The 16342-nt window shown below is 38.3% G+C and overlaps 1 protein-coding gene across 9 annotated transcripts in view; it reads right to left on the bottom strand.

Annotated features, from left to right (window-relative positions):
• SEC23IP (SEC23 interacting protein) overlaps window positions 1-16342 on the bottom strand; it is a 39247-nt gene that overhangs the window by 21073 nt on the left and 1832 nt on the right. For all 9 annotated transcript variants that reach the window (XR_011997601.1, XR_011997600.1, XR_011997602.1 and 6 more), the window contains exons 2-10: window positions 13212-13744; window positions 10149-10368; window positions 9138-9331; window positions 6054-6143; window positions 4412-4532; window positions 3014-3103; window positions 2024-2165; window positions 668-876; window positions 207-325 (exon numbers count right to left, since the gene is read on the bottom strand). Coding sequence is in view for 6 of the 9 variants with exons in the window: in XM_025994468.2 (XP_025850253.1) it covers window positions 207-325; window positions 668-876; window positions 2024-2165; window positions 3014-3103; window positions 4412-4532; window positions 6054-6143; window positions 9138-9331; window positions 10149-10368; window positions 13212-13744 (1718 nt within the window). In the remaining 3 variants the exon portion in view is untranslated. The remainder of the gene's footprint in view (window positions 1-206; window positions 326-667; window positions 877-2023; window positions 2166-3013; window positions 3104-4411; window positions 4533-6053; window positions 6144-9137; window positions 9332-10148; window positions 10369-13211; window positions 13745-16342) is intronic.

The raw sequence follows: 16342 nt of genomic DNA, 5'->3' as shown, positions 1-16342 counted from the left end.
GATTTATAAAGACATTTCAGGGGCACCTGGCCCACACCGTCAGAAATGCATAGGATTCTTGATCTTGAGGCTGCAAGTTTGAGCCCCATGCTGGGCATAGAGATTACTTAAACTTAAGAAAAAAAAAATTGTTTTTTCAGGACAGTTCAGACTTTAGGAAATTGTTTGGCTCCATCTCTAATCTAAATATGTTAACTGGGACATACCTGTTTTTCCTGAAAATGTGGCTGCTTCACAACTCCATTAGCAACAGCAAAAGGTCCAGGAGACTTTGACAAATTCAAATCTTTTTGATTAGACAGGATGTCAAACAATATTAAAGAACCTAAAAAAAAAAATTGCAGTTTGCTTTATAATGTACTAATACTTTTATAACACTAAGTAAATTCTCCCTTTTTTTTTCAAAGTCCCTAGGCAAAAGTCATACAAAAGTTCAATGTCAATCAAGATCTGATCATCAATACTCTTGTTTTATCAAACAGCAGAATAAACTAAAATAAAAGCATTCCTAGGTAATTGAAAAGCAAAGGTAGAACAGAACCTAAACTCAACACATTCACATCCACCCTTTATAAAAATTTTAATCCTAAATCTCATACTAGCAACGTCACCTTAAAGCAGTGATAACAAAAATTATGTTTAAAATGTGGATATTTGACAGTTTTACCTAAACTGTGACCAGCAACAGAGACTCCTCCTTTGAAGTCTGGATTCCGACTCATAAATAGTGCATGCAGGCGGTTTATCTCCATTCTCACTTTCTCCACAATCGTCTGACAGTAGGTGGGGCTATTGTAAAATAAAATATCTAGCAAGGTTTCATTGGTAAAGTGACGAAACCGACCAATACTTGGTAAAGTGATTTTCTTAATATTCCTGTTTTAGAAAGAAAAAGCAAATTCAGTCACCAGACACCTTCCAATCTACAGATTCTTTAGAATTGAGACAGTGATTTCTAAATATACGAGTATAAGAATTCCACAGACTAATTATGAGTTGATTCTGTAGACAGTTATTATAAATCAATCAAGATAAAACAAAAAATAAGTCATGTGTGCCTAGAACTATACTGTGACTTTGGGGATTCTCCAAAAAGTTATCATATAAAATAAGGCTATGTAAAAATTTTAATGTTCTTTTTAAAGATGAAAGGCTACTCTTCCATTTTTCTTCCAATTAATTGGAAATCAGGATACCTGACAAAAACTGTGGTGGAAAGGACAACAGAGAATATAGCAAGGAATGAGAAAGGAGTTTCATGCACTGAAAATCTTTCTTGATTTGAGAATAGATATAGTGAAGTTCACGAACAACCACTCTCAAGATTACACTCTCATAAACAGGACTAACCATAGAATAATATATGGAATAACAGAGAATGCTATTTGCAGAATTAGTTTCATTAAAACATGTGCCCTGAACCATGATCTTCACTAAAATCCAGGTATGTTATTAGCCCTGTGTCCTAGCATAAATATTATCTAAATCTGTTTCTCAAAAAAAAAAAAAAAAATCTGTTTCTTAATTGGGAGCTTTCAAAATTGACTGGGCTACTTTCAGTTGTCACAGTGCCTACAGATGTTGCTGGCCTTTTACAAGGACTGGAGATATTTTTGGCTGTTGGAGGTTGGGGGGGGGGGGGGGGCACTACTATTGCCCAGTGGGTAGAAGAAAGGATGCTCCTAAACATCCTACAATGTACAGGATAGCCTCCTGTATAACCTACTATAGATTAGAATAGTATTCTAAAACTGGCTTACATTTATCAGATTCTCTTAAATGTTTATAATAGGAATGCAGACACGTATGCATGTGCACACATGCACAAACACAAATGCATGCGCACATGGAAAAGTAGCCAGTGTTTAAATCATATGTCATCAGAGCAACTATGTCATTTAAAGAAAGGATTAAATTTATTGAAAACATACGTTGAAGTTACAATAAACTACTTCATATTACGGTTTAAATTTTGAATCTAAGTTTGACTAATCTGAACAACGAGTTATCAAAGTCCACAAACCTGTCAACACCTGTGGCATCCCCACCCAAGGAACTATGCCAATGAACAGGAAGGAATTCCACTCTGCTTACTTTCCGATCGTCTAAAGATTTCTTGAAATGTGTCTGCAGCAATTTCAGAGAAACCACCCTAAAATCATCCACTTAAAAAAAGAAAATCAGGGAAGACAAATTAAATTGATTAAATGTCCTAGCTTGATAGATAGTTGGTAATTCCCTCAAATATTCTAGTACTTTTTATATAACAAACTTTTTAAGAAAAAAAAATAGGAATGACAAAATCAGTCCAAAAAGGAAAATACCCCACCTTTAGGAAGCTCTTTTTAATTTTTCAATATTTCAGAGGAATGTATAGAACAACTGAAAAACATTTAACTACCATTCCTGGAAGGCAGCATAGCACTATAGATACACACTCTGGAATAGAGGACCCCCACTCAAGAACCCACAGACCATGATACAGGAGAGATCAACTTACACCTACGCGCTTCAGTGCCTCACCTACTAGTGGGGAGAACAGCACCAGCACCTATACCCCCCTCAAGGTTTATTGTGAGAGGTGAGTAACACAACGTATGCAAAATGCCTGGTACAAATCAAGTATTCAATAGAACTATTATTATACAGATATAAGAATAAAACTTCAAAAATTTAAGTAAACCAGGCAGATTGTTCCATTAAACAACTTCAACTAATTCACTTTAAATCACCTCAATGCACAGGTATACCTAGTTGCCAAAAGTGCCTAGGCAGAGGCTATTTGTCAGAAAGACTAATTTCCAAGATTCCTTCTAATTCTTCATTGTAGGATTTTATGAATTACCTATATCATAGAAGCAAATCAAGTATACGTTATTTCCTAGTGACCACTTAAATCTCCTCTTACAGTTCCTCAGCCAGTAGTAAAGAGCTGGAAGCTATCTCAAAAATGAACATTTAAAAGTTATCACTTCTCAATTCATTCCATGAAATAAAATGACTTAATACTTACCACATTCAATAATGCTTCTAAAGCGCAAGTCACACACAGGTCCAATCCCATGTACCATGAACACCAAATGATCAACCCGAGGCATTTCCCCTACAAAAGAAATACATACATGCCTACACGCATACATACAAACTGGGAAATTGTTTGGGTTTTCGTATTTAAATAGCAATATTCTAGATACCCTTTTTGTCATCAAGATAGGGCAAAGAAATTCAAGACCCCTCCCAAGCTAATAAGTTTCATTACTCTCTATAAATGAGAAGAACAAAGCTCAAGGTCCATCTTGGCAAATAACAGTGAACTAGACCAAGAAGTGGAGGAATCATGCCACCTCTGATCCCAGATGCTACCAGCATCTGATAACCAGCAGTTTTGTACCTACTGGAGCATCTTCAAGTTATATATAGGAAAACCAAGTTAAATCTATTATTCTACTCTGGCATATAGAAACAACTACAAGTTAAATCTACTATTTTACTCTGGTTATTTTGTTCACATTCATCATTTGAGTACATTTATTTATGTTAGTAGTCGCATAAGGCAGTGAAACAAAAATGAAAGTATATAATAGTCAAAATAAAATCTGTATTTGGGCAGCCCCGGTGGCGCAGTGGTTTAGCACCGCCTACAGCCTGGGATGTGATCTTGGAGACCCGGAATCGAGTCCCACATCAGGCTTCCTGCATGGAGCCTGCTTCTCCCTCTGTGTCTCTGCCTCTCTCTCTCTCTCTCTCTTCCTGTGTCTCTATGAATAAATAAACAAAATCTTTAAAAATAAATAAATAAAATTAAAAAATAAAATAAAATAAAATAAAATAAAATAAAATAAAATCTGTATTTTAAATGGTGTAACAGGATAGATCAAAGCACATACACTGGAGTAGGCATTGGCCAAATGGGCCTGTTTTTTATAAAGCTTTAATGGAACATGGCTATGCTCATTTGTTTACCTACTACGTACAGATACTTCCACACTACAATGGCAGAGTTGAATACAGATGCAGCAAAGTCCATATAGCCTGAAACATTTACTATTTAGCCCTTAACAGAAAAAGTTTGCCAACTTCTGCACTACAGTAATACAAACATGAGACATGACCACAAAGGTCCAAAAATATTGCCAAGAGCCTAGTTTCAACCAGCAAAGTGCTTGTTCACAACAATACATATTTTAGAATCCATGTCACATGGTTTGTAGATCTTCAACAGAATTCTGTATTTAAAAATAAACAGATATAAAAGTAATAGAAGTAAAAGAAAGATATGTGCCAACCTGCCTGATTTCTGAATGCTATGGCAGGTAGTCCTAATAATTGCTTCCTTTTTCATCATTCTAAAAAATGATGCTGAAAGAGAGGAGTCTAAAAATGACCTTGGCCCTTAGGAAGCGATACACACCGTCAGGAATCTCATCAAGGTTATCATCAATCCCACGCTTTACAACCCTGGGCCTTGTCTGTCCATCTTGTGTGGTTCCCCATTCATCTGGTACCGATGAAGGCTGGAATTGGACAATAACCTTCAAGACACGACAGAAGGATTATGACAGAGCTCAGGACCAAGACTATTTCCATTACAGGCTAAATAATTTATTTCAATACATAATAAACTACTTGATAATATAAATAGTTAACAAATCAAGTGTTATATTGTTCTCCCAAAACAATTTCTTTAACAGTCCTGCTAGTGTTCATTAACCGTTAAAACTAGGCAAATCAATATCGTTATTTCCAATGCTTATACTAGAAAATACAGCAACTAAATCAGAAGTAATATACCTTGGTTTTAAAAATATAACATAAAAATCCAGGTTTACCCATAAGAAATAACGAAAATTACCTCGAATGGAGAAATCTTTGTCTTACAAAAATATTTAAGGCATAATCCTTTGACTAGCAAGATTCCCAATTAATTTACAAATTCAATTTCAATGCCAAAAACTGTTTTACCCACCGCTTTTTAAGAAAACATGTATTTTGTTATAAATCAGCTTAATTTAGTCCCATGTCATGCAGAAATTTTTCTTTAAAAAAAAAAAAGACGCATGCAAGATGGTATGCAAAATTTTTGTATATGCATCAAAAAAAAATGAAAAACAAAAGGTAAAAAGTAGTTACCATCAGGAGAAATGGGAAATGCAGAAGAGGCTTTTGTTTTTTATTTTATTTCTTTATACTGTTTAAATTTTGTTGACATATAAAGATTTTTACTTATTTCAGTATCAATAAGGACTACAGAAGTGATAAGATTAAAATTAATTTTGTTTTCTTGTATACTTCTCTAAAATAAATAGCCTATGTTCTGAAAAATTACTGTATGCCAAGCATTATGCTGGATGTTTCTGTATAAATTACTTCATTTTATCTGAAATAAGACCCTGGGAGGTACTTATTACAAGTGAGGAATCTGGAACTCAAAGATCTTAAGTATGGGAAATGAAAGAACACCCCTAATCAGTATCTTAAAAAAAAAAAAAAAAAGTTTGTAGAGACAATACAAATAAGAAAAGGAAGGACATATCTTTTAAAGTGGAAACAAACCATTATCAAGGGTAGGGGGGACAAACTATGGCCTGCAAGCCAACTCTGAGCCACGACCTTTATAAATAAAGTTTTACTGCAATAGACACACCCACCAGTTTATATATTATCTGCAGCTGCTCTCAGGCTACAGCGGCAGAGCTGACAGCTGCAGCAGAGATCACACAGCCTACGAAGAATTAAATATTTACTCTCTGGCCCTTTACAGAAAAAGCCTGCCGACCTCTGATCAAGTGCAAACATTTGTCAAGCAACTTCAATGGTGCATACTAAGCTTCAGTTAATACGCTGCCATAAACAGAAACTTCACGAGAAAAATTTAAATTTAATTTTTGTTTCTATGATCAATGTGAACTATAGTAAGTTTTTAAAAACCATGCAATTGTTATAAATATATCCCTACAGAAGTTAATTAAAATGAACATTTTTTATCAACCACATTCACCAAAATAATTAATAAAATGAACCTAATATCTTAATATCTTAAACAATAACATTACCTTTGGATTGTGCATAACGATTGTTTCTCCACTTGGGAATTCTAATCTACGGTGCCACTGATTCGTGGTCACTGCTTTTTTATATTCAGCCTAAAATAATGGAAACAAATAATCCAGTAAGACAAATCTATACCACATTGAGAAAAAGTGTGGAAGTATAACACAATGACAATAAAAAATAATGTAACAGCAGCTGTCATGTATTAACACACTTGTCAGTCACTTTATACACATTATTACCTCATTTAATTAATTCCTCTCAACACTCCTAAATAAGACTATCCCCATTATATAGAAAAGAAAACAAAGGTTTACAAAGCCTATTATTTCCTAAGGCTGCTGTCACAAAGTACCACAAACTGAATGGCTTTTTTTTTTTAAGATTTATTTATTTATTCATGAGAGAGAGAGAGGCAGAGAGACATAGGCAGAGGGAGAAGCAAACTCACCATGGGGAGCCCAATGCAGAACTCAATCCCAGGACCTCGGGATCACATCCCAAGCAGAAGGCAGACACTCAACCATTGAACCACCCAGGCGTCCCAAACTGAATGGCTTCTAACAACAGAAATGTTATTATCTCACAGTTTTGGAGGCTAGAAGTCTGAAATCAAGTGTAAGTGGGGCTATGTCCCTCAGAAACCGATAGGGAACTCCTTCCTTGCCTCCTCCAAGCTTCTGATGGTTTACCAGCAATCTTTAGTGTTTCTTGCTTATAGTCGCAACACTCCCATTCTCTATTTTTACACAGTATGACATCAAGTCATACTGGATTAGGGGCCCACCCTTCTCCAGAATGATCTCATCTTAACTAATTATATCTGCAAGCATCCTATTTCCAGGTAAGATCATATTCAGAGGCACTAGAGGTTAGGACTTCAACATATCTTTCGGAGGGTGGAAAGGAGGACACAACTCAACCCCTATTAGACATTTTAAGTTCACAGCTACATGACATTACACACTGTAAACTAGCAATGGCAGAACTGCAGTTCACTCCCACCCTCAACTTTCCAACTCCAAAGACATGACTGTTGAGGAGCTCCTGGGTGGCTCAGTCAGTGAAGCATCACCTTCCACTCAGGTCATGATTCCAGGGTCCTGGGATTGAGCCCCACACTGGGCTTCCTGCTCAGTGGGGAGCCTGCTTCTCCCTCTCCCTGATGCTCCCCCTGCTTGTGCTCTCTCTCCCTCTCTTTCAAATAAATAAAACCTTAAAAAAAAATAAAAAGACCTGACTATTGAACCATTTTCTTACTCTTCCTCCAGACAGAGTATTCTACTTTCAACAAGGAAAAAAAAAAAGGTCTGAGGACCTCTTGGAGAGAGACACAAGATGAAGTAAACTAGCACATCCACTGTCCAAAGTTATTTTTGTGTTTTTTTTTTTAATTATTAACAACGGTTATCTGACAATCATGTCAAAATAGATGAATTTCTTTTTGTCTCCCAATCACTGATTAATGATTCCTCTCCAACAGCCTCTATCCCTTTGACTCTTCCTCACCTGGCTTTTTGTCATTTTTACCATATTTATAATTATTAAAAGCAGGAATACAAATAAAAATGTTTAAAGGAAAACAGCTTATTCTTTTTTCTTTTTTAAGATTCTATTCATTCATGAGACAGAGAGAGAGAGGCAGAGACATAGGTAGAGGGAGAAGCGGGCTCCCTTCGGGGAACCCGATGCAGGACTTGATCCCAGAACCAGGGAATCACAACCTGAGCCTAAGGCAGACGCTCAACTGCTGAGCCACCCAGGGATCCCAGTCTTGGTTATTCTTGATACTTTGACCCTTCCATATAAAATTCAGGAGGAGTTTACAAATTTTACCTTAAAAACTCTGATGTGATTTTGATTGGGATTACATAAAATTTATAAAATAACTTGGAAAGAATGGACATCCTAACTGTGCATCTGTGAACATACTTAGTTCCATTTCTTGAGATCATCTTTTATTTCCTTTAATTCTGTTTCATAGTTTTCCTCCACAAGTTCATGTAGGTATTTGTCAGACCTTTTCCTACTCAGCCTATGGTTTTGTTAGTGTTATAAATAGCATCTTTTTTTTTTTTTTTATGGGTGCTAGTTATTTCTTTCTTTTTTAAATGTAGGCTCCATGTCCAACATGGGGCTCAAACTCACAACCCTGAGATCAAGAGTCACGCACTCTACCACCTGGGCCAACCAGCAGCCCCCCCAGTTAGTTTTTTTTTTTTTAATTTTTATTTATTTATGATAGTCACATAGAGAGAGAGAGAGGCAGAGACACAGGCAGAGGGAGAAGCAGGCTCCATGCACCGGAAGCCCGATGTGGGATTCGATCCCGGATCTCCAGGATCGCACCCTGGGCCAAAGGCAGGCGCTAAACCACTGCGTCACCCAGGGATCCCCAGTTAGTTATTTCTATTGCATAGGAATACCATTAACTCTGTGTGTGTTGATTTTATATCCAGACTTGTGCTACTGATATTTGTAAAAGTTCTCCTGACTTTCTATATAGATAATCATGTCATCATCAAATAGGTGTTTTTCTATTTCCAACTCTTCTCTTGTCTCAGTGCTCTCATAGGATAGGATCACCTACACAATATTGAGAAATATGTCTGCTTCTCTTCTCATTGGCTTTTTCACTTCTTAACCTCCTCTGCATCTTTCCTGATCTGGTCTCAGCATCATGAAAGAGGCTGAAAAGGAGCTAAGATCTCCCTCGGTTACAGCCATGTGTTATTGAGATGGTCAGTAAGTAGCTCTCCCACCCTCAAAGCCAGTGTCACCCATTTATAATCAAATACAACTGAGATAAAATGAATACTTTTAGATACTGCTTGGATTTTATACTTAGACTATATGCTATAGCCTATGTTTTTTAAAGAAAAGCATAAAGGTCACCTGGGTGGCTCATCAGCTAAGCACTTGCCTTCGGCGTAGGGCATGATCCTGGAGTCCAGGGATCAAGTTCGCATTGAGCTCCCTGCATGGAGCCTGCTACTCTCTCCACCTGTGCCTCTGCCTCTCTCTCTGTGTCTCTCATGAATAAATAAAGTATTTTTTTTTTAAGAAAAGGAATAAAGCCCACATACCTCTAATTTTTCACTGAACTCCTCTGTATAGGGAATAAATCTGCTGTCTGTGTCCCCTTTGTAAAACCAAGTACAGCGTCTCACTTCAGCGGGCTCCTCCTCCCAGTACACGGCCTTCCTCACTCGATCATAGAGATAAACATCATAGCGCCCTCCATCCGTGCCTAGAACGACGCTCTCCGGATCTGGCTGGACTGGAGTATAAAATCCACATTTTAACCCACCAGTTACAAGAGATGTTTAAGAGTAATAAATAATGAATATGGTGACTGGCTGATCCTAAAAGACAAAGAACTAAGCCCATTTTTGTTTAAAAATAGAAGTTTACGATCAATTTGTGCTGCTCAAAATTAGGACTCTTCTTAAGTGAAGAAAAAATAGCCACAGTGAAGTTTTAAAACATGATCATGAAAAAAAATCATAAAATCATTCAAGTAACTGGTGGGTTTCCATTTTTTCATCAAAGCAGCAATGCTCCATGAAATATGTTTCTAGAGGGTACTAACAAGTGATTGTTACATCCCATGATGAAATATCATCAGGATAAACACAAACACATATTCTCTACACTCCACTCTTAATACCTTCACACACTCCAGTGCACTACCTCAAAAAGGTACATGGAGTGAAATCACTGCCAAAACTCACCTGATCATAGAACACTTTTCAGAGCGTCTTCAGGAACAAGAGTTCCAAAGAAGATGTTTTATAAATGCCCGTAACTATAAATGAATAAGGGAAATAACGAAAATTGACACCCACCTCATAGGAACTATTCTATTTCTCTAATCTAAAACACCTTTAAACAAAGAAGAAAATTATTAAAACACTTCCTTAAAAACCTTGCTCTAATAACTCAGGACGTACATTAATATCATTATCTTAAGGTATAGTCTGGTGGAGTCCACCAGGACTAAGGAATCTGACACACACAAAAAGCGAGCCATGGATAAATCACTCTTTACTTCTCATCCTAAAATCAAATACAGGCGATGCATAATCAGTGCTTACCTGAATTATAGATTTCTTCAAGATTCAAAGAGTCAAACACACTGAAAGGCATCCATAGCTGTTTGTATTCTACCTCCTTGCAGTAAAACCAATGGGGCTGAACAGGTTCGTACTGGTTCTGAAGTAGAAAAGGTGGCGCGTTCACAGAGGGACCTGCAGGTCTAGCAAGTGCCTGCTGTTGCGTTGGAGGGCTCAACCCTGATGGCACTGAAGGAGGAATCTGAAGGACGCAAAAAAATTAGGACTATGACATTAGTCCAAAAAAAAATTCCATGTACGCCTCAGACCCAAAGAGATGTTTGTAATGATTACCCTACACATATTTCTAGACAACCGTTTAGATTAATAATTAGGCCTTAAAGCAACTCAAATTTTTAAAAAACCTAACAAAGCCCAACACCAGTGTTAAAGTAATCTGGGCTTTCTCACATCGATGGCAAAGTAAACCAGCACCTTCACAGAAATGAATCTAGCAGTTATGTCTTCTACAATTTAGTTCATCTTTATAACTTGTATATTTCTTGACCTGGCCACTTCTAAGAACTCAACCTAAAGATGTAATTAAGAAACAAGTAAAAATTTACCTACAAAGATGTACACAAAAGGTCATTTATAATAGAAAATCACTGCACACAATCTAAATGTCTAACAGAGACCTGATTAAGTAATGTTACTTAAATGTTGGAATTCTCTAGAACTATTAAAAATAAATTTAGAAAATAATCTCTCTATAAAATGTTCACAGAAATATATTTGTCTAAAATATAACAAAGACATAGAACAAAATGAAAAAAGGGGTTATGGGATCCCTGGGTGGCGCAGCGGTTTAGCGCCTGCCTTTGGCCCAGGGCGCGATCCTGGAGACCCGGGATCGAATCCCATGTCGGGCTCCCGGTGCATGGAGCCTGCTTCTCCCTCTGCCTATGTCTCTGCCTCTCTCTCTCTCTCTCTCTCTCTCTGAGACTATCATAAATAAATAAAAAATTTAAAAAAAAAAAAACTATAGAAAAAAGGGGTTATTTGAAGGACAATTTTTAATTATTTGGCTATTCTGCATTTTTCAAATTTTCTACACTGGAAATAATTCTAAAATCAGAATACAATTATTTTAAACATTTTTAATTGAAAGTCATTTTGGGATGCTGTATCAATGTTAAAGTTACTGAGGTTAACTGTACTGTGGTTATGTTAAAGAACTTTCTTATTCTTAGGAAATACACACGAGCATACTTAGGAGTAAAGAGTCATCATGTATTCTACTAACCAAGTGTTTCCCAAAACAACTGCAGATAACACAGTGAGAACAGGAGAGAGAGGATGCCCAAATGTGTGTGAGAACACATGTTCACAGTGACAGAGCAAATGGGGTAAAAGGTTAATGACAGGTAAATATAGGTTAAGGTGCTGGAGTGCTGTTTGTGCTATTTTTATTTTTGCAACTTTCTTTTCTCTTTTTAAGCAGGCTCCACACCCAACAGAGAGCCCAGTGAAGGGCTCGAACTCACAATTTTGAGATCAAGAGTTGGACGCTTAACTGACTGAGCCACCCAGGTGCCCTTGCAACTTTAAGTCTCAAATTACCATTTTTAAAATTCTTAATTAGAAATTGTTCCAAAAATTTAATCAAAAAACTAGTATGTTAACTATACCGCACACTGTGATTCTAGTTACCTTCCAATATGCTGAAATCTAATATTATCAAAAGTTTGCACATTGATAGGGTTTAAATTAATAAAACAGAGTCCATTCTCTATCCCTAAGAGAGAAGTTAGGTTTTACTCTGATTATAATATCACTATCTCTGCCACACTGGGTTGGGTTCTTAATTTTTCCTTTTAATCATTTCCCTTTTTCTGATTCAGTTGATTTCCCTGTGGAAGTCCGTTGAACAATTAGCTGGGAAAAGAGCATAAGGGAATTTCATAAAATTTACCCAATGCAAATGTTGTTCAATCACCCTCCTGAGATAGAGTCTGACTGTCCAGATCCAAATTTCATAATGTAAATAAAAGAAATTCAAATTGAAATAATGAATTTTAGTCTCTGTAATTGAATGTTTTGATTGAACAGGATAATTAAAAAATAAGAAATTGGCAGTCTGTTTTTTTTAAAGATTTATTTTTTTAATTTTTATTTATTTATGATAGTCACAGAGAGAGAGAGAGAGAGAGAGGCAGAGACACAGGCAGAGGGAGAAGCAGGCTCCATGCACCGGGAGCCCGATGTGGGATTCGATCCCGGGTCTCCAGGATCGCACCCTGGGCCAAAGGCAGGCGCTAAACCGCTGCGCCACCCAGGGATCCCGGCAGTCTGTTAATAACTGCTTGAACTCTCACATATCCCTAGAAGACATTATTGGTATCTTACACCAAAATCTGGAAATAACTAACATGTAGTTAACTCATTAAAATCAAGTACTACCTTCCATAAACTGAGAATATAAACTAATACATGAACCATTTGATGAGCTACCTTTAAACGAACGTTTACTTCAAAGCACATAGCTTACAAAAAATGCCCTCTGAAAATAGTTTGTCATCACATTGGTTATTAAAAGTGCAGTGTTTGGGCAGCCCAGGTGGCTCAGCAGTATAGCGCCGCCTGCAGCCCAGGGTGTGATCCTGGAGACCCAGGATCGAGTTCCACGTCGGGCTCCCTGCATGGAGCCTGCTTCTCCCTTGGCCTGTGTCTCTGCCGATCTCTCTCTCTCTCTCTCTGTGTGTGTGTGTGTGTGTGTGTGTGTGTGTGTGTGTCTTGCAAATAAATACATAAAATTAAAAAAAAAAAAGTGCAGTGATTTTAAAAACATAAGCTGAGAGAGAAATAAAAAATCACAGTGAGGGCACCTGCGTGGCTCAGTGATTGAGCATCTGCCTTCAGCTCAGGTCGTGATCCCAGGGTCCTGGGATCAAGTCCCAGATAGGGTTCCCCACAGGGAGCCTGCTTCTCCCTCTGCCTATGTCTTTGCCTCTCTCTGTGTGTCTCTCATGAATAAATAAAATCTTAAAAAAAAAAAAAAAAGATCACAGTGAATAGCTAGGATATAAACACATGTTTCCTTACCGGTGGCAGAGATCCTACAGGCATCTGGTACATCTGAACAGGGGGTCCGGGGGGTGGAGGATGGGTGGGATGGCCTTGTGTATGGCACTGTTGCAGCTGTGGTGGTGCAATATAAGGATTAGCCCGGCTGCTCACAGGGGTATGACGATACGGATTATGTCCCTGTTGGGGTGTTCCTTGCGGTGGGCTCCCAAAATTGGAAGGAGGGAGACTACTCGGCTGAGAAGGCAGATAAGGATTCATTCCCATCTGTGAAGAAGGTGGAGCACCATACTGAGCCTTCGAAATGGATGGTGAACATGCATTCAACACATCTTGGGATCCGGTTGTGAAAGGGAGAGCAGCTGGGGACTTGGAGAATGCTGAGTGTCCAGCTGATGTTGCCACAGTTGTTAACGGTGACTGTCCAATATTCCCAAAAGGATCACTACTGCTTGATACCTGAGAGAAGTAACTAAATGTCTGTGGGGTAGATGTGTGAGCAGAAGTCTGACCAAGGAAGCTGTCCTCCTCACCAACATCTGTGGAATCCTCTGAAAGGGAACCAGAGAGCAAACACTTTAAAGGATAGTCTATTGTTCTGCAGATATGATCCTATATGGCAGATCTAGCAACTGTATCTTTCATTTTGTTGTTCTATTTCTGCACTACTGAAAAAAAAAAAACAAAAACAAAAGAAAACCTTTTTCTTTGAAATGAAAAACTAGAGAATATGAATAAGAAACAACAAAAAAATGGAAAAATTAGAATTCATCCATAAGCCCACCTCCCAATCACTGTTAACAATTTGGTACATGAATTTTTATATTTTTTAACAAATATAAATAGTTACATATTTATTTTGTCAATATACATAAATTATACATATTTGTATGAGGATATTTTCTTTTTTTTCTTTTTTTAAAGATTCTATTTATTTATTCACGAGAGACACAGAGAGAGAGAGGCAGAGACACAGGCAGAGGGAGAAGCAGGCTCCATGCCGGGAGCCCGACATGGGACCCGATCCCGGATCTCCAGGATCACGCCCTGGGCCAAAGGCAGGTGCTAAACTGCTGAGCCACCCAGGGATCCCGTATGAGGATATTTTCAAAAACAAAATCTGGGACGCCTGGGTGGCTCAGTGGCTGAGCTTCTGCCTTTGGCCCAGGGTGTGATCCTGGAGTCCAGGGATCGAGTCCCACATCGGGCTCCCTGCATGGAGCCTGCTTCTCCTCTCTCTGCCTGTGTCTCTGCCTTTCTCTCTGTGTGTCTCATGAATAAATAAATAAAATCTTCAAAAACAAAATCTGTACCTACTATTTTTAAATCTCATTTTGAATTTTTTCCTGGTAAAAAATAATTCAAATATTATTCCATTACCAAAATACACGTAATTTTATTTCTACAGTAACAAGAAATTTAAGTACAGATATGACTCTATCGACAAGAAGGGGTGTGTCAGGGCTCTTACCTACAAAGCATTCATTGTACAAATGAACATGCAGTATTTGTATTCCCAAGGCAAAGTAGGTCAACCATTAATTGCCATCCCTAAAGTCACACAGTAACACAACCAGATAACCAGTCATTAGAGAATGCCAAATCATGAAAAAAGTTATTTTCTAACCGAAGTTCTCATCACTTCCCTTTGCCCAAACTGATCTTCGCTGCAGGTATTATCAACATCAAATTATCTTCTCTTCTGTAACCAAGTTGTAAAATAAAAGGATTTTCCCTCTATTCGGCCTCAAAAGTCCAGCCTGCTCTTCCTAAGCTTTTATAAGCCTTAGCCTGTAGAAACTTTCCTCTTCCTAATCTTTTCCTTCTCCAGTCTCATTCCCTCTTATCTCCTACTGCTAGAAGCACGAAGCACAACAGAGGACCCACACCCAGCAGACAGTACACTGTGATCCTTGTCCGACTGGCCTTCTTTCAAGCTTCAGAATCCTTCTTGACCTCGGCGAAAGAAGGCCACTGGACTCAACGTGATTCTGGCTTGAGCTTCTCTGTTACTTCATTATATTTCTCACATATCAACTTAACTAAGATACTCTACTATTTTAAATACTTTTCTCAGTTGTTTCTTTGTAACTAAAAATAAAATATCACCTCCTGCACAAAGCCCTTTGTCTACTGGTTCTATTCCCCTTTTTGGTAACATTTCCAGTGCCCACTCTCTCTTTTCATCTGCCTGGACTTCACTTGTTTTATTTCTCAGTTCATCTCTCAACACTAAAAACATGGAATGGGAAAAAACCTCTGTGGTATCCTTTGTCCTTTAAGACAACTTAGGATCAGCTTGATCCAAAAAACTTTTTTCTACTTAGCATCAATTGTAAATGGAATGCTGATCTCAAAATGCTGCCAGCTCCCCTCAGGGGTGCTCTCTAATTACAAGTGGACACATTTGGTAAAAGACACTCACAACTTTAATGAGCACTTGTACACTCGTGACACTCCCAACTCTGTCTCAAACCGAGACTGCTCTCATGTGTTCCAGAATCTATTACTCAACTGCTTCCTCAAACTTTTGGCAGACACAGCCACATACACCTCAAACTCGGTAAGCCTGAAAATGAATGTATCACCTTAACCATCCCCCTTCATGTGCTCCTTTTACTACCTGGTTCAACAGATGTTTGCCAACATCCATCCAGACGCTCAAATCAAAACATCGTCTCTTAGACTCCCCCACCCTCGTCATTTCTCAATCCCTTCATTCAATCCTTCAGATACACATTCAAGAAACACGTACACAGGGGCGCCTGGGTGACTCAGTTGGTTTCACACGTCTGCCTTCGGCTCAGATCATGATCTCAGGATCCTGGGATTGAGCCCCACGCCAAGCTCCCTGCTCAGCGGGGAGTCTGCTTCTCTCTCTCTCTCTCTCTCTCTCTCTGCCCCTCCCCCCCACCTCCCCCCCCCCCCATACTGTCTCTTTCTCTCTCAAATAAATAAATAAAATCTTTTTTAAAAAGGTGGGGGGGGGGGATCCCTGGGTGGCTCAGCGGTTTAGCACCTGCCTTTGGCCCAGGGCGTGATCTTGGAGTCCCAGGATCAAGTCCCATGTCGGGCTCCCTGCTTCTCCCTCTGCCTGTGTCTCTGCCTCTCTGTGTGTGTGTGTCTATCATGAATAAATAAATAAAATC

Source organism: Vulpes vulpes, chromosome 15 (genome assembly GCF_048418805.1).
Source record: "Vulpes vulpes isolate BD-2025 chromosome 15, VulVul3, whole genome shotgun sequence".
Lineage (NCBI taxonomy): Eukaryota > Metazoa > Chordata > Mammalia > Carnivora > Canidae > Vulpes > Vulpes vulpes.
Note: the sequence above shows the minus strand (reverse complement) of the source record. Positions and strands in the feature narration are given on the sequence as shown.